Here is a 20,148-nt window from a genome sequence, read left to right as displayed (position 1 = left end):
TCTGACCGCTCATCATAACACTGAAGAAACAGACCCGAACACTTTACAGAAACTCATGTAATCTAACATTACATTCACGGACACTTACAGTACATTATGTCACAGTATATTAAGGCATACATTTGATAGTATACATATTTATATACTGTATATATAAATATTTAAAATAAAAATACTTCAATAATTCTAGGTTTAGGACTGCTAGTCGAACTCTAGCACCAGAATTTAGTTCTTTCATTTGTACTGTATTTTCTCTTAAAGGGATACTTCACCCAAATAAGAAAATTCTGTCATCATTTACTCACCTTCGAGTTGCTCCAAATGTGTATACATTGTTTTGTTCTGATGAACACAGAGAAAGATATTTGGAAGAATGCTTATAACCAGACAGATCTCAACACCCATTGACTACCATAGTAGAAAAAGGTACTTTTTTCATTTTTTTGTTCTGTTGAACACAAAAGAAGATACTTTGAAGAATGTAGGACAGCAAACAGTTCTGGGGCACTTTTGACGACCATTGTTTTTTTCCTCCTATGGGAGTCAATGGGTGTTGAGATCTGTCTGGTTATAAGCATTCTTACAAATATCTTTCTCTGTGTTCATCAGAACAAAGACATTTATACACATTTGGAACAACTCGAAGGAGAGTAAATGATGACAGAATTTTCATTTTTGGGTGAAGTATCCCTTTAAACCAATTAGTCCTACACACATTATTCATTTTTCTCTGATTCCATGTTAAACAAACCCATAGATTTTTGGCTTTTGTTGCTCGAGCTGTCCGAACGTTACTTCATATCTCAGAAAAGAACCCCCCCATACATTCACCATTCTAAATGATTTATCAGACGGACACACAGTTTTCTCTGAGAGTTTACATCGATCTTTCCTTCCGTCTGTTCTCATTTACTTCTTGCCACGCGCATGTTTACTGTAATGACTAACATGAGTATAAGCTTGTAAACGAGAGAAGACTTCCACCCTCAAGCCATTCTCAGAAACCCAGAGTTATTCCAGTCGCTCACATTCTGCATGTGTGGTTCGTGCTCGTCTAGACAGCAGACACAGACGAATCATTTTTCGTCGTCACGATTGCGTCCCAATGCGCTTGATTTCAGGAGAAAGTTCTGATTGGAATCGCTTACGACTGTTTGGAGAAGATGGTGTACTGGACGGACATCAGCACACCTGCTATCGGTAAAGCCAGTCTACATGGAGGAGAGCCCATCTCTCTCATCACATCAGGTTGGCTTATTTACTCGCCTTTAGATTTTCCACACCTCTTCTGTATACTGAGATTGTACACACCTGATTTGTTCAGATCTTGGCAGTCCTGAAGGCATCGCTATAGATCATCTGGGCAGGAACATGTTCTGGACAGACTCCATGAAGGACAGAATTGAAGTTTCCTCACTGGACGGATCCAAGCGTCGGGTGTTGATCGACACAGGTCTTGTTAATCCAAGAGCCATCCTCACTGACCCCACCAACGGGTGCGTGACTGTTTAAACCAAATGAATCGTCCTCGTTATTGAAGCGAAGCCAAACAAAGCCGGTTTACCAACCCAAAGTGTGTTTCTCCATCAGCTACATCTACTGGGCCGACTGGAACAGAGACTCTCCCAGAATCGAGATGGCTTATATGGACGGCACTAACAGAAGAATCCTGGTCAAGGATGACTTGGGCCTCCCCAACGGTTTAACTTACGACCCTCAAACGTCTCAGCTGTGTTGGGCAGATGCTGGTATGACTCACAGACATGAGCAATAAACTCTTCTGAAGAAAAACTACTCACGAAACCAGTGCCAGAAGCTTCAACAAATGTTTGGCTTTGTTGAAGTTAAATGAATTGTGTTCACCTGATGTTCATTCCGCTCCAGATAAAATATTTGAAAGTGAAGTGAGTGCCCATTAGAAAGATACATCACAGATGAGATCTCTTTCATATTTAAGAATTGAGAGTTATGTCCTTAAATATTTAGAAATAAAAGCAAATACTTTATTCGAAAGTGTAGACTGAACTGAAGTGAGAGTTGTTGCTAGTTTGTTGCTGTTTTTGCAGTTCATGGGGCCGGATTCACCACACTGTTCTTAAAGGGACAGTTCACCCAAAATGAACATTCTGTCATCATTTACTCACCCTCATGTCATTTTGATACCTGTATAAATGACTTTGTTCTGATAAAAACCGAGGAAGATAGTCATTTTCAGTTCCGGGACATCATTGACTCTCATAGGAAACATCAAATGGTTGTCAAAGAACAGTTTGCTTTCATACATTTTTCAAAACATCTCATTTTGTGTTCAACAGAACAAAAGACATACAATATTTTTTTCCACTATGGTAGTGGATGATGTTCCAGATCAGAAAATTACTGACATTCTTCCAAATATCTTCCTTTGTGTTCAGCAGAACAAAAATATGTATACAGGTTCGAAACAACCTGAGGGTGAGTAAAGGATGACAGATTTTCATGTTTGGGTGAACTGTGCCTTTAAGACAAAATCTAAGATTGTTCTTTAGATAAATAATAGGAAGTTTGTAAGAATGTTCGTTAGTGCGGTTCTCAAACATTTCTTACAAAGTTGTTAAATATTTTCTCTTCATTTTCATCTTCATTTTTGTCGTAAGAATGAAATGATGTGCTTTGTCAATTATTTCACTCTTTGCTCGTGTGGTAACTGTAGATGTTTATCTCTACAATAAGCTTTATGTGTGTAACAAGCACCTCGCATTCTTATATAGCCTGCATATATTAGCATGTGATGTGTTAAACGGCATTTACGATCGCATGTTAGCTAAACCGTTAGCAAGCATTAAAAAATTATTTATTTAGCATTAAGAATTATAATGTGTTACTACGGCATAATATTGTGACCCTCTCCGTTTCGAGTCAGTTATTGTCCCAGAATAATGAAACAAGCACTCTGTATTTAATAATGAAAGCTAAGGTAAGGGAGCTAGACCTTATCATTATTATATCAATATAAATATTATAATTCTGGCTCAACACAATACACGTCACATGAAGCCACCAAATACATGTAGAACGTCTTAGGATGATATTTATGACCGCTTTGTTTAGAGAATTTGTATCCTTCTCAATTGTCTTCCTAAGATCAATGTTGAGAAAAAATTTACTCAAAAAGGAAACACATAACTTCTACCTTTTTTCCTCAAATGAGAATTAAGCAGAATGTTCTTCTTAAGAATGTTTTGTGAATGTCCCCTGATGGTGTTTGTGTTTATATTTACATGATCTTCATGAGGTTGAATGTTTTGGATGCAGGTACTCATAAAGTGGAGTGTATGAATCCGAACCAGGGCGACCGCAGACAGCTCATGGAGGGAATTCAGTATCCGTTCGGAATGACTACAGACGGCCGAAATCTCTATTACACAGACTGGAGGAGGTTAGCTTGTCCTTTTATGACCTTCAGTTGATTGTTTTTAATCAATGACAAGTCAGCTTTTCCACTTCTATTTTATTTCTGAACTATTTCTCTAGCAAACACGTTTGTTTGAAGCGTCGCAGCAGATTTGATTATCTGAGGAAATGTGGATGTGCAAAATAAGGATTCCAGGGTGTTCTTATGTTTATTTATGTATATGTATGGATTGGTGCATGTGGTTGCTAGGTTTTTTTTTTATTTGTTGTTGCTTACTGGCCATACGGCAAAAGAGCCCACCCTCAAGTTTCTATTATATTCTGGTCTCGAAATATACCACAGGTTTATTTTTATCTTTTGCCTATTGTTAGGTTCAATTGGGTTGAGCGTGACGTACATGTCAAATATTATTCGTGCCAGTTCTCTGATGACTGAATATGAGCAACAGTTCTGTTCATGTTTGACGTGTGGTTTTCTGCAATCTTTCAGAGCTACGCTAAACTAGCATGTGGAAATCTGTGTGACGTGACAAAGTTCACATCTAGATTTACTGCAGTGACCCTTCACTTTCTCTAGGAACTGTTTGCTTTGTCAAACAAAATCTGAGTCAAACTTATGCCGGGGCCTTCACCACAAGATAATCGGGCTGATTTCTCCCCTTCCGACAATCCCTGGTAAAGTTCAATTCAATTCAATTTTATTTATATAGCGCTTTTCACAATGTGCATTGTTCCAAAGCAGCTTTACAGGAGCAAATAAGAAAAACACAGAAAGGTAAAACACAGCACAGTGCATGGTGTTTATAGACCAAGCAAGATCATTATAATAAATAATATCTAATAAATAAATGAATAAATAAATAAATAAATGCAGTCTCCCGGTGAGCAAGCCAACACTGCACTGCTCTGCTGTGGCGAGGAACCCAAACTCCAATGCTGAATAATGGAGAAAAAAAAACCTCGGGAGAAACCAGGCTCAGCCGGGAGGGCCAGATCTCCTCTGACGTGTCATAGCTGCACTCAGTGACCCCGACCAAAGCCACCGAGCAACGTCCACGAAGAACAGGGAGAGCCCACGAGCCGCGACCCAGGAAGCCCCACCCGCCGAAACCGTGCAGGTCCAACCCGGTCTCATTCCGCGATCAACAACAGACAACAGAGGAACAACCAGGGAAAAGTAGTAATGGCATAATTAACTTTATTCCTCTGTTGTCCGACATCGACCACAAAACAAGACCAACCAGACCAGACCCACACAGTCCCAACAAATGAAACGCCCCGAACCACAACCAACAAGCCCCCCCACTCCCCACAACACCCACCCAGCTACCTCCAATCAAAGTCACTGAGTGCAGCCATAACTTCAAACTGCTGTCATGTGATGTAAGTTTAGCATTAAATACCAAGTATTGTAAATTTAGCATTTATGTGACAGGTAGTCCGTCTTTGCTCTCGGCTGGGGATGGAATTGTCTGAGCTGGGCCGGCCAGATGGTCGCCTTTTTCTTGGGTGGTGATGGAATTGCCTTGGATGGAGCTGGATGGTCAGTCAGTCCGCAGGCTCTCGCAGGAGGATGGCACGGGATTTTCAGATGTAGCTGGCGTAATCTCTAGTTGTGGATGGGCATATGACGTTCATCTGGGTCTGGCGGAATCTCTCCCTACCTCGGGATGGGCATCCCGAGGCGAGGGCAGAAACAGAAAGAGAATAATTAGCGTAGCTGCTGTTCATTAGCTATGTATTAGTGAATGCTTGGCTGAAAAGATGTGTCTTTAATCTAGATTTAAATTGGGAGAGTGTGTCTGACCCTCGAATAGTATCGGGGAGGCTATTCCAGAGTTTAGGTGCTACGTATGAGAAAGCTCTACCCCCTTTGGTGGATTTAGTTATTCTAGGTGTTATCAAAAGTCTGGAGTTTTGAGATCTTAGAGAGCGTGATGGGTTGTAGTGTGGTAGAAGCTCTGTTATGTAGGTAGGGGCTAAACCGTTTAAGGCTTTATAAGTAATTAAAAGAACTTTAAAGTCAATACGATACTTAATGGGTAACCAGTGAAGGGTTGATAACATTGGGGTTATGTGATCGTATTTTCTGGACCTGGTTAGAACTCTGGCAGCTGCATTCTGAACTAACTGTAGTTTGTTTATTGATGCTGCAGGACAACCACTAAGCAGTGCATTACAGTAGTCAAGTCTTGAGGTCACAAATGCATGAATAAGCTTCTCTGCATCAGCCACACATAAAATATTTCGCAATTTGGCAACATTTCTAAGGTGGAAGAAGGCTGTTTTTGTGACATTTGAGATGTGATTTTTAAATGACAGGTTGCTGTCTAATATAACGCCAAGGTCTTTAACTGTATTTGTTGGAGTAACAGTGCAGCCTTCAATTTGCAGGTCATAATCCGAAATATTCTGCTCACGTGTCTTTGGTCCGATAAGTAATATTTCTGTTTTATTAGAATTTAAAAGAAGGAAATTACAAGTCATCCAATGCTTTATATCGTCGATGCACTCTGCCAATTTGGATAGTTGGAAGGAATCATCTGGTCTTGATGAGATATATAGCTGAGTATCATCTGCATAACAGTGGAAGCTAATTCCATGTTTTCTAATAATGTTTCCAAGGGGCAGCATGTATATGGAGAATAGCAAGGGTCCTAAAACCGATCCCTGAGGTAATCCATAATTTACTTGCGTTAGATTTGATGATTCCCCATTTAAATGGACAAATTGATGTCTGTCTGATAAGTAAGATCTGAACCATTGTAGTGCCTGTCCCTGAATACCGGTATAATTGTGTAAGCGATCTAGAAGTATTTTATGGTCTACAGTATCGAACGCAGCACTAAGGTCGAGCAGGACTAGGAGTGAGATGTTACCTTTATCTGATGCTATAAGCAGGTCGTTTGTAATTTTAACGAGCGCAGTTTCAGTACTATGATGCGGTCTAAAGCCTGACTGGAATTTTTCGTGTATGTCATTATTTTGTAAGAAAGAGCACAACTGAGTGGACACTACTTTTTCTAGTATTTTAGACAGGTAAGGGAGATTTGAAATCGGTCTATAGTTTCCTAGTTCATTGGGGTCTAAGTTTGGTTTCTTGATAAGAGGCTTAATGACGGCCAGTTTAAAGGCTCCTGGGACATGGCCTAGATTAATTGACGAGTTGATAATGTTATAAATGGGCTCAATTGCAACGGGTAATAACTCTTTTAATAATTTAGTTGGTATGGGGTCTAATAAGCAAGTTGTAGGTTTAGATGTTGCAATAAGTTTAATTAAATCTTCCTGTTTTATAGGTGAAAAACACTGTAGCCTTTCTTTTGGGGCGATGGTTGGTACTAATTTATAGGACAGACTTGGAGGTTGAGTTTTTACTATTTTGTCTCGTATGTTTTCGATTTTCTCTGTAAAAAAATTCATGAAATCATTGCTACCAAGGTGCGGCGGAATACCCAGGTCAGGTGAAGTCTGTTTATTTGTTAGTTTAGCAACTGTACTAAATAAAAACCTTGGATTGTTTTTGTTAGTTTCTATGAGGTTACGGAGGTGCTCAGCCTTTGCTGCTTTTAGTGCCTTTTTATAACAGTTTGCACTCTCTTTCCACGCAATTTTAAAGACCTCTAATTGGGTTTGTTTCCATTTGCGCTCCAGTTTACGTGTTTCTCTTTTAAGGGCGCGAGTGGTGCTATTGTACCATGGTGCTGCGTTTTTCTCATTAATCTTTTTTGACTTCATAGGTGCGACAGCTTCTAATGTATTAGAGAAAATAGTGCCCAATTTGCTGGTCATGTCATCGAGCGATTCTATATTTATTGGTATGGTTATTAAAGGAGTCAGATCTGGCAAGCTCTTTGTGAAACTATCTTTAGTAGTCGAGGTAATTGTTCTACCCTGTCGATAACGAGTTAAACGGCTGATTTCTGCAGTGCGCAGTGTACATGTTATAAGATAGTGATCAGTGACATCGTCGCTTTGAGGTATAATATCTATATTGGTTAGATCGGCTCCGTGAGATATAATCAAGTCTAGTGTATGATTAAATCGATGAGTGGGTCCATTGATGTGTTGTGTTACTCCAAAAGAGTGTAATAGCTCTGTAAACGCCACTGCTAATGCATCGTTAGCACTATCTACGTGGATATTAAAGTCTCCGACAATTAGTACTTTATCAACGTTAACCAATAGGTCCGATAGGAAGTCCGCAAACTCTTTCAGAAAATCAGTGTAGGGACCAGGGGGTCTATACACTGTAGCCAACGTACAAGAAAGCAATGGTTTTTTACTGTCAATTGGAACAATTATGTTCAACGCAAGCACTTCAAATGATTTAAATTTATGCTCCGTTCTCTGAGTTACAGTAAGAAAGTCTCTAAAAATTGTTGCGACACCGCCACCTCGACCAACCGGACGTGGCTCATGCATATAACAGTAGCTTGGTGGTGTACACTCATTTAGACCGTAATAATCATTTGGTTTAAGCCAGGTTTCGGTAAGGCAAAGCATATCAAAATTGTTGTCTGTGATCATTTCATTTACAATAACTGCTTTTGAATTTAGTGATCTAATATTTAGTAGGCCGAACTTTATGAGTTTGTTTTGGTCGTTTATTACATTGTCCTCAGGTTTAATCACGATTAGATTTTTTCTCTGAGATTTGGCTATTTTGTTATTTTGTAGTATTATTCGGGGGACAGACACAGTCTCTATGCATTTGGAAGCAGTAACATTTATAACAGATGAGTGGGAGGAACACAGACTATGGTTAAAGTTTTGACTTACCGCTGGGAGACGTAGTCAAGCGGTGCGTAGCGTCTTTGAGATGTTGTCAGACAGAAGAACCGCTCCGATGCTGCTGGGGTGCAGGCCGTCAGGGCGGAAGAGCCTAGGTCGCTCCCAGAACAGATCAAAATTATCAACAAAGAGCAGCTTCTGTTCAATACACCATGACATCAACCATTTATTTAGAGCAAATAGTCTACTGAACTTTTCATTCCCTCGTCGGTAGGTAGGAAGCGGCCCTGATACGATGATCCTCGCTGTGGGCGATGCGTTGCGTACCGTCTCGATCAGACTCCTGAAGTCCCTCTTCAGGATCTCCGACTGCCTCATCCTGACGTCATTCGCCCCCGCGTGCAGCACGACAGCTCCGACGTTAGCATCGTCCTTCAGGATCGCAGGTACCTGCGCAGAGACATCAAGAACACGGGCGCCAGGAAAACAATGAGTGTGCACCTTACCTTTAGTGGAGGAAGCGCGTACGTTCCGGACGATTGAGTCTCCGATGACCACAGCGTTGCATTCCGTCTCGCAGAGGGCGGCAAAGCGGTTCCTGGTCGGGATCTCGAAGACCGGTGGCGGCGGTTGGGTCATCGCTCCAGTCCTGGCTCGCGCCTTTCGCCGTGGGTGTGCCGGTGCAGGAGTGAAGTTCATTTGGGCTGACCGTGTTCTCGAAGCCTGGGCTCTGTGCAGAGAAACACGCGGAGTAGAAGTGGAAGGAGTATTAAAATCGCGATGAAAACTTACCGCGGATTTGCGAGCGTCGGCTCTGGATGTTTCCAGCGCCGTTTTTCGTTCTCGCAGCCGTGACTGCTTCTCTAGTAGATCCTGGATCTGCTTCTCCACAGCCTCCAGTTCCGACTGAAGTGCGATCGTTTCCTCATCTGCACACAGAGGTACAGACACATCTGAAACATTAGCCATCAGTGATTTAATAATGAGAACAGTGTGTTAAGCAGTAAGCAGGCAGGCTGGGAATGCTAACAGCCTGAGGCTAATAGCGAGTGATCCGATAAAAATAAATTATCTGTGCGTTTAAATACGATTTTGGTATGGGATATATTTAAGGATATGTTTTACCCTCGGAGGATAACAATTTAAAACACAAGTCTTAAGATATAACAAGAATAAACGATGTATTAAGAATAAATTTGAAAGAGCTCCGACTCAAACCACGCGCTCTCAGCAAACAGGAAGTGACGTGAACAAGTGGAGAAGTCGTCCCCGATGATCTTAAGGCTAAATACACTACAAGACTTTTGCTCAGATTTTGCCCAGATTTTCAGTCTGGACTTGTTGCAGAAAGTCTGCACCAGTCTGCAGATTTGATCAGTTAGTGTGTTTCTATCTGAAAAAGTCTGCAAGTGTATGATGTCTAGTTTAAAAAAAATCTGATTTTAAAAGTCTTGTAGTATACTCCAGCCATTAAACGGCTCTACAGATGATCCTATCAGATTTTCATGTGGTGTGATGTGTGTTAAGAGTGAATGAACCTGATCGGAAGAACATCGGAGCCGCCCCTTTGCGAACCCTAAATATTCAACATCCTGATGTGTGGGGGAAACCCCGAGGACAAACGCACAAGAACTCTGTTGACTGTCACGTGGAACAAATATTGAAAAATGAATGATTAGAAAGCCAGCTGACAGACGTATAACAACCGTAATTATCACTTCAACAAACCCTTTTCTTTATTCTGTCAATATTCTGTCAAAAGCATTACAAACACTATCATCGCAATTACGAATAATTTCAATAAAAACCAGGCTATCATGTGCAAGTGACGGTAGTGGTTGAGTCAGAGTGTGCGGATGCTTTAAGGTGGAACAGAAAAAATAGGTCCAGCGGAGACAGTAGACTCTTTCAGGTGATAATGTCAGCAGCTATTTTTTACAAAACTATAAATATTCTACTACTGTGAAGACATAAATAAAACAATATTTGAGTTGAAATAAAATGATATCTAGTGCTGTGCCACATGAAATGCTTTAGACGACGCTGCTCAACGATAAATAATATTTTTTAAATCACATACAGTAAAAGGTGTACACATTTGTTAATATGGAACACATATATAATAAACAAAGCCTACAGTGAAATAATAAATAACTTATTCTGAAATCTCGAGAGAATTTGCGACTGTGTGTTCACAGTCAGGACTCTGTTAGAAAATCTGTCGGTGTGTGGTGCGCTGTCTTCATCACATCACGGCGCACCACACATTATAGGAAAAAGACAAATAAATCTAGGATTTTTTGCCCTCTTGTTTGTGGTCTCTCACAGTTTGAAACTCTTTTGGTGAGGCCCCAGCATTGGAGAGCAGCGACTATTTATACCATTTCAGATGTACAACATCACTCGTGCACTTTATCACACTATTTACTAATGTAAAACAGCATGTTTGTTAGTGAGAGCCAATGATCTGACAACTGATCTCCATTTAGTTGTGCAGTAATCCACAATTACAGATGTTTTTTAATAGAACTTCATATGTGTATTTGTCTGTTTTTAAAAGTGGTTTTCCAGAACATTGAACAGAACCAAAGCAAATCAATTTCACGTACCACATGTCTGCAGGAAAAGGTCAACTGTCCCCAAAAGTCATTTAAAAGCAGGCGGGATCTATAAGAAAGACCCAGTTGGTATTTTAGGATGGGAAAAGAAAGGTGAAGGTTTCGGTTTGCTGTGAATGTATGTGCAGTTTGGTGAGTGAGTTTGCTGATCTGAGGTCAGGGGGCTCTTTAAAGGCTCGTGGCAGCTGGGTGTAAGTTCACGGCCGGTGTGGCGTCTTCTCTGATCCTCCTGGAGACCTTTGCGCTCTGTTAGCGGACTTCTGAAAGAGGACAGCGGGAAATAGAGTCACCATAGAGCTTGTTATAGCAACAGCAACATTCCACAAAACACCTGACATGACAAATGTCTGTTAAACGTGAATTAGATCTCACGCGTCACATTGCTGTATATTAATCAGGTTTTCTCTTTGAACAGCAAAGAAGAGTTGTGTTGTTTCTGAACACGTCGTGTGTGTTTCTGATCATCAGGGGCGGCGTAATCGTGATTGATCGGCACGCTGGCAAAGAGGTCGATGAGTTCCAGCCCCAGAAACAAACACGTCTGTACGGCATCACCACGGCACACGCTCAGTGTCCCTCCGGTATGAGTTTCTCTTCAAGAATGTTCTCACCTGTTCTAAATCATGTTCTCTAAATGTTCTAAATTATTTACACATCGTGTAAAATGTGTTTCACATCATCCTTTCTGACCAGGCTGAACGTCATGAATGTTGTTCTCGTTTAATAATGTCGTCCTTACAGAAAAGACACATGAATTTCACGTGTGATCACATGTGTGCAACGTGTTTAACATGTGCAGAAACCCATGGGATGACATGTGAAGAACATGTGATCACATGCAGAGACATCACCACGTCACCATGGGTTTTTACATGTTATCCCATGTGTTTGACATGGGATTCACACCAAAATGTTCCAAAAACACACATTTCACACGTGATCACATGTGTTTTTTGCACGTGTGAATTTCGTGTGTCTTTTCTGTAATTGTTTTGTGTAATGTATTTGTATTATGGAAACCTTTTTAATCAAAAATTTAATTTGTGACAAATATAGTTTCTTTATACCACATCATACCACAAATAAATTGATAGAGCTTTAATCTGAACCTGGAACATTCCTCTATTTGGGCGCACTTCAAATTAACCATTTGTGGCTGTAGGGTTTCCTTAAGAATCCTTAAAGTGATCCTTCACCCAAAAATGAAAATTCTGACATCCTTTACTGACCTTCAAGTTGTTCCAAATCTGTACAAATGTCTTTGTTCTGATGAACGCAGAGAAAGATATTTGGAAGAATGCTTGTAACCGAACAGATCTCAACACCATTGACGCCCATAGTAGGAAAAAAACAATGGTAGTCAAAAGTTCCCCGTCCTACATTCTTCAAAATATCTTCTTTAGTGTTCAACAGAACAAAAAAAATGATAAAGTAATTTTTCCTACTATGGGAGTCAATGGGTGTTGAGATCTGTCTGGTTATAAGCATTCTTCCAAATATCTTTCTCGGTGTTCATCAGAACAAAGACATTTATACACATTTGGAACAACTCAAAGGTCAGTAAATGATGACAGAATTTTCATTTTTGGGTGAAGCATCCCTTTAACATCTGTAGAACCTTTCTGTTTCACAAAATGTTCTTTGTAGGCAGAACAGAGAACATAAAGCCAGAACTAATGTGAGAATGAATGTGATTGTTTATGCACGTCTGGAGCATTGATGTCAGATTGTAAATCTTTCTCATCAGGTCAGAACTATTGCTCTGTGAATAATGGAGGCTGTACTCACTTGTGTCTCGCGACTCCTGCTGGTCGCTCCTGTAGATGTCCTGATGATTCTGCAGGATCGGTCTGTGTGGAAGAGGGCAGAACTTAAAGATTCAAAGAATCAGAATCAAGTTTGCTGTGATGTTACATGTCAACTGTTTATTACTGTGACACCTCATAGTATCTGTTGTGAAGTTGCCAAACTAAAAGATAAAGAAGAATGTTGTTTTCAGTGATTTTCTTTGGTGCTTTGAAAAACATAATTGCATTTTAAGTTAAATTTATATTTAGTTCTTTGCAATAGTTCTTTACATGTAATGCAATTTTTCAATAAAGTAATGTTTTATTTATATATGTAGTTTGTCAGTTTTTAAATATAAAGTAATTTGAAGGGAAAAACAATCAAAAATATTGTTTGAAAATGATAAAATACTTTTTGGTTTAAGGCTGTTTAATGTCATTTTTACTACACAATTATTTATTCCAAAAACAATATTACCAAAATATCTATTTAACTTTATAAAAAATAAAAAAAAACGTTATCGGTCAAGGGAAAAAACAAACTTTAGATGTTGTCTAAACAAACTCTTGCCTGCTGGAATCTTAAAGCAGCACACTGGAAGTAAAAGGGTTGTTTTTTTGGGGGGGGGGGGGAGTAGACATCAACTGTACAGTAGATGGACATAAAAGATACAGACAGAACAAACTTATGTTTATGGTGGTTTGAAAAGAAAATTTAATTATTTTTTTATTTAATTTCTGATGTTCTTCGGGCCGTTCTAAAAAACAGTTGCTTAAAACTTGTTTAGAGAATAAAAAGAATGTTAAAAGTGACAAGGAATGGTTAAATAACCTAAAAGGATCATTTTTACATGTGATTCAATGTTTTGATAAAATAGTGTTTTATTTATAATTTTATTATGTAAATTATAATATAGTATAACATTCTTTCAGAAAAAAATCTGGTTCTGATCAGAAAGTAGAAGAGAATCTCAAAGAGTCATACAGTACAGTGACAGTCATATAGACACAGACACATCATACACAGATGTGACCACCAGGGGGCAACAGCAGCCTGAAAATCGTTTTAACATTCTTTTTATCTTATAATCATTGTATTGTTATTTCTTTGTGGCAGTTTTATTTACATTTTAAAATTTTACAGTGAGTTGATTTTAGTTGTCATTGTGTGTGTGTGTGTGTGTTCGTCTATATATCTATCTTAAATTACTAAAATAATGTTAAGTTTACTTTTAGAAGCTCTTATTCAGGGCAGTTTTGGGTTCAACAGTAACGTGTCGTGGATTAAAAGAGGTTAATGCGTGTAAATAATGAATGAATCGCTGCAAAAGAGCTGTGACGACATGGAACAGAGTGACGCTGATCCCGCTCGATCTGATCTGAGTTCAGTCGTAAAATCGTTTGACGTTTGAAAACACTCCAGCAAACATATTTTTATTTGTTCAATAAAGTGTGTGTTTATGTGACATAACAAAATATTTATATAATAAAAATGTATCTAAATCATATAATTTTTTACAGCGACCGGTACTCCCCGACCCACTGCGCAACAGCGTCATCACATTTTCCCCGCCCACCGCAGTAAATGGCGAGCGTAGGGCTTAATCCCCGCCCACTTTGGGGGACACGGTTGACGTCATTCGAATGATTGGTGAGAGGGATCGTCCTCGAGGCCACAGCTTTGATTGACAGGAGGTTAGCATCATTTCAACCAATAGCGGCGTCGGATGATGCTTTGTGGGCGTTATTTCCTGTAGTGTTTTGCATGCGATTTTTTTTCTTGTAAACTGCTTGTGTATATGTGTAAAGCGAGACTGGAGGTACGTATATTGCCATTTATTCAATTGTACACCTCTTAAATGTTGCATTGATGTATACGGTATGAATACGACGATAAAAACGAGCGTTTGACATTTTGCTATCTCATATCTGACAGAAGTAAATCAATGACTGCTAGCCTACGCTGCGGGATATTCTGCGTCTGCCGTTTGCGCGACACGATCCAGATATTTTCTAATATGAATCTCTTATCACAAATTTAACCCAAACACTATTCATTTGACCGTTTAATCGTAGTGAAATTCGTTAACGTTGAGTCCGAAGCTTCAACTTGTGTTGCGCGCGCTCTGTTATCATTGCTCTTGTCCTATTTGTCCACTTGCGACGTTAAACTTGACAGTAACTGTCAGCTAGATAAAATTGCATGCCACAGAAATAAACGGACTAAAAAACTTTACCAAACAATTGTGTGAAATCTGAAAATCATGATATGAGCGGTCTCGTGCGCAGCCGACTTCGCGCCAGTCGTACGTTTTAAATTTCAAAAGTTCTCTCCTGGAGGAACTAACGGATTTAACGGACTCCCCCTCATCCGGACGGACCGCCAGCGAGATGACGCGGCCCTCCAGTGCAGCCACTTCACATTTAACTGGAGTTTAGCGTTCCTGTCATCTTCTGTGGATGATCCGGAGCCGGAGACCATCAGCCGGACATGGCCAGCCCACACCTGGCTGATCTGTCCCTGGCCTGGGAGAAGTACATGGACTGTCGCTCTCAGGGAGCAGATCTGCAGGTAAGACCCGACTGCTAACTGACTGCAGGGGACAAGAAAAGACAAACTTTATTGCCCGGTTTCACAGACAAGCCTTAACCCTAATCCCAGACTAAAACGAAAGTTTGAGCTGATTTAACTGAAAATAAATTGCCCTAACATATCTTAAAATATGTCAGTGCCGTTGTTTTGTCTCAAGGTGCACACCAGTAATGTGTTTATCGAAGGCATTTTAATAAAAGCGACTTAAATATCCTAATTTAACTAAAACATAGTCCTGGATTAAGATAAACCTTATCTGTGAAACCGGGCCCAGATGTTTAACACACTCAGAATATTCTCTATTTTGTCATTAGCAAAGGCAAAGATCACCAAAAATAAAGATCTGTCATCATTTACTTGCATGAATGTGACTCTTTTTTCAGGGGAACACAAAAGAAGACATTTTGATAAATGTATGAGTGGTTTTGTGTTCATATAATGGAGTCAGTGGGGTTCAATGATGTTTGGTTATCAACATTCTTCAAAATATCTTCGTTTGTGTTCTGCAGAGGAAAGAAACTCATACAGGGTTGACGTGACATGAGGATGAATACATATTCTTATTCTTATTTTTGGCGGAACTTCCCTTTTAAGTCGACCATAACACGACATTTGGGATGAGAAGTGAATGAGTCGGATATGATATGGGATTTATCTAATGCTGTCCTCTGTGGTTTAGATACTTATCTCTTCTTTCAGATGAACCATAAATCTTGATACTCTTGACACAATGCATTGAGATACAAATACCTTCATAATCGCATCAATGCACTTCAGGTTGATTATAATCATGTTTATTTCTTGCATGTCTGCTCAAAGCAGGTGCTCAGAATAGTTCAGATGACGATATTTTGAATGTCAGTTGGATTCTCACTTCCTTTTTGAACTTGACATAGAGAAAAATGTCGATGGTCTGCATAAAGAATTGCCCTTCGTTTGTGATTACTTTGATGATTTTTTTGTGATGGCTTAATTTCAGGCAGTAGCTTGTAAAACTGTGACACCCAAACAGGCAATTGTTAAAAGTTCGTAACATTGTACAGCACTTCTCGCATTATCGCCTCCTTAAGACAAATCACTTCATTGTTATTGTTTTCCTTATTTTTGTTGTTTTAGATAAAGGTATCTGCTAAATGCTATAAATACACAAATATACAGTTTATTGTTCGGTCTGATACTTTTGTCACTTGTTTAATAACACAGAAGGTCCCAATGCCTCTGTCTTTGTCAATTGGTGTAAGATTTTAGAGGGTCTGCTTGTGCCTAGTTGAAGTTTTGTCAGCATGTGTGTCGATTGACACGTGTTTTGTGGTCATAGGTGTTCACAAGTTTCATGCAGCTCTCACTTTCATCTTCCTTTTAGTTTGGTTTCAGTGACAGTTCTACTCAACACCTACAGTGTAAATACGACACCCTGCTTTGATTATGTAAGATTTGTTGAACAGTGTCTCTTTAGTTCCTTTAAAATCCTTTAAAATAATTTGTAGCCATGTGGTAAAGTTGTTCAGTTGTACTGTGGCTGTTGTGCAGTTTTAGTACTGTTCTGTTTAGGATGAAAATGTTCAGGTTTGTTTTGTGTACAACTGTGACTTCCTCTGATGTTTGGGTCAAAGTGAAAGTTCAGAGAAACCGTTAACTGGATGCCTCGCTGTAACCGCACGCTGTTGCATGTCACTCTCGTTTGGTGTTGTTTTATTCGTCATGTTAGTGTTGCTTTAAATCTCTTGAGGAAGCTTAACATCATGTGATGTTTTCAGATGTGATTTAATGTGATCCTGATGAGAGAAATGACATTCTGTGGCTGGCAGGATGCTGGCTGCCGGCTGCCAGTTTGCATAACTTCTTGTGGCTTTTCATCTCTGTATTTGTACAAGTTAGTTGCATCTAACTCTTGAGTGAGATTCTTCATTTTTGTTTTCTGGAACGATGTTGATGGATTGTGCGTAAGTTAGTGATTTCAATGTTTGCATTTCACGACTAGTGCTGAGTGATTTAGCTAATGCTGTAGTTAAATTGAAATATTTGTCTTGCCTCGTGAGGCTCGTGTGTGATATTTATTATTTATGCAGTAAACACAGCTATGTAGCGTTTCTGAGACTTATTTAGAAATATGTACCGAATGCAGTGAGAGATTGTGAATATTTAGTGATGTTCAGCCCTAAAACAGTTATGTAGATTATATTGGTTGTGTGCTAGATTTTTTGTTGTTTTCTTTTGTTGTGTTAATGTGACGTGTCTTAATAAAGTAACATTTTGATTTCTTGAGATTGTTGTAATCTCACTGACACACGTCTCGTGTTGGAGCTCACAGACGGTGAGATGAGGCTGTGAGAGTAAATACAGTAGCAAAGGTTTACACTCACAGTTTCAGTGAGAAGTCTTAATCTGGTCTTCCTGTGCACTCCATCAATCATAGCAGCCATCAGATCATGTCAGGATTCCTTCAGGTTTCTATGTGTCTGTAAGAAGACCTGTATTTGTGGTATTGTGGCAATACTGTATGTCTTTACAAACACAAAATAACCCCATCCTCCTAACAACTGATGTTGAGAAACTGACTGTTCCTCTTAAATATTAAGTTGGACTGATCCAGAACACAATTCTGAGCCCTTGATACTATGGTCTGCCTGAAGATTATGAGTCATTATCCAGCTGTGGGTTAAACGAGGTTAAAGGGAGCGGAGCTTGCATGCATATATTGTGATAAGAGAGAAGATAAAAGATGCGTTTGCCATTTTGCCAATCTGTTGAAATTTCTACGTGGAAGTGTTGTTGAGAGTGTTTGCCACTCTGAATGGTATGTACAAACTGGAATGGTAAATACAAACACGTTATATATGAGCTGGAAGTAGTTATTTATTTTGAAACATGGCTGTTTAATGTGTCTTATCATTAAAAGAGCTGTCAGAGCTGTCTCTTGAGTCTTTCTCTTATGCAACTTTATTAGGCAAGGGGTTAAAGGTTCGATTTCTATATGTGACTTCTGTTACTGGCCTTTATAAATCAGAATCTTTAGCTTGCTTCAGTTGATCATTGTGTATTTTTGCTTTTGTAAATGCTGGCATGACCCTCGCATCTGTCCTCCTGGTTGCACGTATTGTGCTCTGGTTAACTGACTCAATGCCGTGAATAATTCATCTCTGTCTGGTGAGTCATGTTTCCACCGCTGTCACTGCCTGTGATGTGATGTGATAGATGGCCCACTTTTCAATCAACCTCTTCCTGTACAACAAATGTACAGTTTCTTACTCAAACGAGATGTCTAGACGTTTTATTAAACATGAAACTTAATTTGATTACAAGTGAAAAGTGAGATTATTTTTCTTGTTTTTTATGCTTTCATTTACAGCATAATATCATTCAGAAACATCTGTAGAGATTATTTACTAAATGCGAAATGTTACACTCTCGAATATCTTGTTTCTTCTTACCACAGTTTAACTAGTGTATACATTTTTACTGCTTGTTAATGTTGCTACCATGGTGTTTGTTTGCTGTGTTAATATAAAGTCATCTCACAGGCGTGCATAAACATGTTCTCTTTTGTTCTAAAACACTACAGCGTATTTGTATTTATTTATTTTAGTGGCACTGTCTTTTTATGTAGCACCACAGCACGGATGAAACTTTTGAGTCAATATTATTTTTTGCATGTCACACATGCTTGGCGAGTGGCTATAAACCTTAAAGGGATACTTCACCCAAAAATGAAAATTCTGTCATCATTTACTGACCTTTGAGTTGTTCCAAATGTGTATACATGTCTTTGTTCTGATGAACACAGAGAAAGATATTTGGAAGAATGCTTATAACCTGACAGATCTCAACACCCATTGACTCCCATAGTAGGAAAAATTACTTTATCATTTTTTTTGTTCTGTTGAACACAAAAGAAGATATTTTGAAGAATGTAGGACAGCAAACAGTTCTGGGGAACTTTTGACGACCATTGTTTTTTTTCCTACTATTGTAGTCAATGGGTGTTGAGATCTGTTTGGTTATAAGCATTCTTCAAAATATCTTTCTCTGTGTTCATCAGAACAAAGACATTTATACACATTTGGAACAAAACTGGAAGGTCAGTAAATGATGACAGAATTTTCATTTTTAGGTGAAATATCCCTTTAAGCTGTATTCAACCCAGAATATTTTTTTCTATGAGACTGTACTGATGGAATCAGTTTTAACATCAGAGTAGGGCTGAAACGATTCCTCGAGTAATTCGAATACAAAAAATCATCGAGGCAATTTTTGTTGCCTCGAAGCCTCGTTTAATCCATTTAACTACAGTACACACGGAGCGCTGCGTTTCCCCACGGACCGTTATTACTGACGCACAGCCCGCTAAACTCTGTTCATGTTACAGGGCTCTCAAGTCTCACACATTCACCACGAGACACACGCATTTTAATCTGTTCACACGCTCACACGTGTTTCTCATGCTGATAAATAACTGAGAGGTTATTGAAATGGTGAACTGCTATTTTACTGTTTTAGTCTATTTTGCGAGTGAAACTTGTTTTCTGGCTGCATTGAGTCCATCAAACTAGATGCGGACTAGTGGATGCCGAATCCTGTTATTTAAACATGCCATCTGTCTGTTCTGCGTGTCTGAGTGAATGAACTGCACAGTTTAACGTGCTACACGCATTATTCTCGTGAATTTGTCTGCGTCTGTGCTTTATGAGGACATGAACTTCATCTCCAGAGTTGCTCTGAGAGTTTATTTCAGAACATTTTACTGAGTGAAGCTAACACACTAAAAAATAAGCGTCTTCCGATGACCTGCCAAAATAAAAGTCTGGTTAACTCCGTATTTTTATGTGGACAAATATATTACTATTTAATAGTAAAAGAAGAAACTAAACTAATTTAGATAAACTAAATGCATCATGCATAAGCTGAAGTTAGTTGTTTACCTTTGAAATTATTCTTTCTATTTTTATTAATGTTTCTTATTTATACATTTGTATTAGGCCTATATTTCATTTTGAATGTAAAATGGCAATGGAATGTACTAAAT

At 39.1% G+C, this 20,148-nt stretch overlaps 3 protein-coding genes across 7 annotated transcripts in view; 2 read left to right on the top strand and 1 right to left on the bottom strand.

Moving 5' to 3' along the window:
• Positions 1 to 12,854, top strand: part of nid1a (nidogen 1a) — a 28,319-nt gene extending 15,465 nt beyond the window's left edge. For both annotated transcript variants that reach the window (XM_057341919.1, XM_057341920.1), the window contains exons 15-20: positions 1,122 to 1,248; positions 1,325 to 1,496; positions 1,591 to 1,748; positions 3,295 to 3,418; positions 11,214 to 11,326; positions 12,493 to 12,854. In XM_057341919.1, coding sequence (XP_057197902.1) covers positions 1,122 to 1,248; positions 1,325 to 1,496; positions 1,591 to 1,748; positions 3,295 to 3,418; positions 11,214 to 11,326; positions 12,493 to 12,620 — 822 coding nt within the window. In that variant the 3' untranslated portion in view covers positions 12,621 to 12,854. The remainder of the gene's footprint in view (positions 1 to 1,121; positions 1,249 to 1,324; positions 1,497 to 1,590; positions 1,749 to 3,294; positions 3,419 to 11,213; positions 11,327 to 12,492) is intronic.
• LOC130559053 (uncharacterized) lies at positions 8,075 to 9,383 on the bottom strand. 2 transcript variants are annotated; one of them, XM_057341922.1, is made up of 3 exons: positions 8,920 to 9,383; positions 8,656 to 8,857; positions 8,362 to 8,577 (listed from the first exon to the last, which is right to left on the bottom strand). In XM_057341922.1, the coding sequence occupies exons 1-3, from the start codon at positions 9,094 to 9,096 to the stop codon at positions 8,549 to 8,551; spliced, it is 408 nt and encodes a 135-aa protein (XP_057197905.1). In that variant the 5' UTR covers positions 9,097 to 9,383; the 3' UTR covers positions 8,362 to 8,548. The 2 variants fall into 2 exon arrangements, with proteins under 2 accessions (XP_057197904.1, XP_057197905.1); XM_057341921.1 differs by having other exon boundaries at positions 8,075 to 8,577; positions 8,656 to 9,375.
• A 1,440-nt stretch (positions 12,855 to 14,294) lies between the features above and the next one.
• The window catches only part of lyst (lysosomal trafficking regulator), a 50,257-nt gene continuing 44,403 nt past the window's right edge, over positions 14,295 to 20,148 (top strand). Inside the window, exons 1-2 of one of the 3 annotated variants that reach the window (XM_057342837.1) lie at positions 14,295 to 14,352; positions 14,920 to 15,104. In XM_057342837.1, coding sequence (XP_057198820.1) covers positions 15,024 to 15,104 — 81 coding nt within the window. In that variant the 5' untranslated portion in view covers positions 14,295 to 14,352; positions 14,920 to 15,023. Of the gene's footprint in view, positions 15,105 to 16,298; positions 17,069 to 20,148 lie in introns of those variants that run through there. The other 2 variants (XM_057342838.1, XM_057342839.1) reach the window with 2 other exon arrangements.

The sequence above is a fragment of the Triplophysa rosa genome, linkage group LG9, assembly GCF_024868665.1.
Source record: "Triplophysa rosa linkage group LG9, Trosa_1v2, whole genome shotgun sequence".
Taxonomy (NCBI): domain Eukaryota; kingdom Metazoa; phylum Chordata; class Actinopteri; order Cypriniformes; family Nemacheilidae; genus Triplophysa; species Triplophysa rosa.
The sequence above is the reverse complement of the archived record's forward strand: the minus strand, read 5'-3'. Positions and strand labels throughout refer to the sequence as shown.

Bases quoted from the DNA above. Each gene is read 5' to 3' on its own strand.
- LOC130559053 (XM_057341921.1), bottom strand. From the start codon at position 9,096: ATGGCTAATGTTTCAGATGTGTCTGTACCTCTGTGTGCAGATGAGGAA. The intron at 8,578-8,655 runs GTACGCGCTTCC...GTCTCTGCGCAG, and splicing joins GAGACTCAATCGTCCGGAAC to GTACCTGCGATCCTGAAGGA.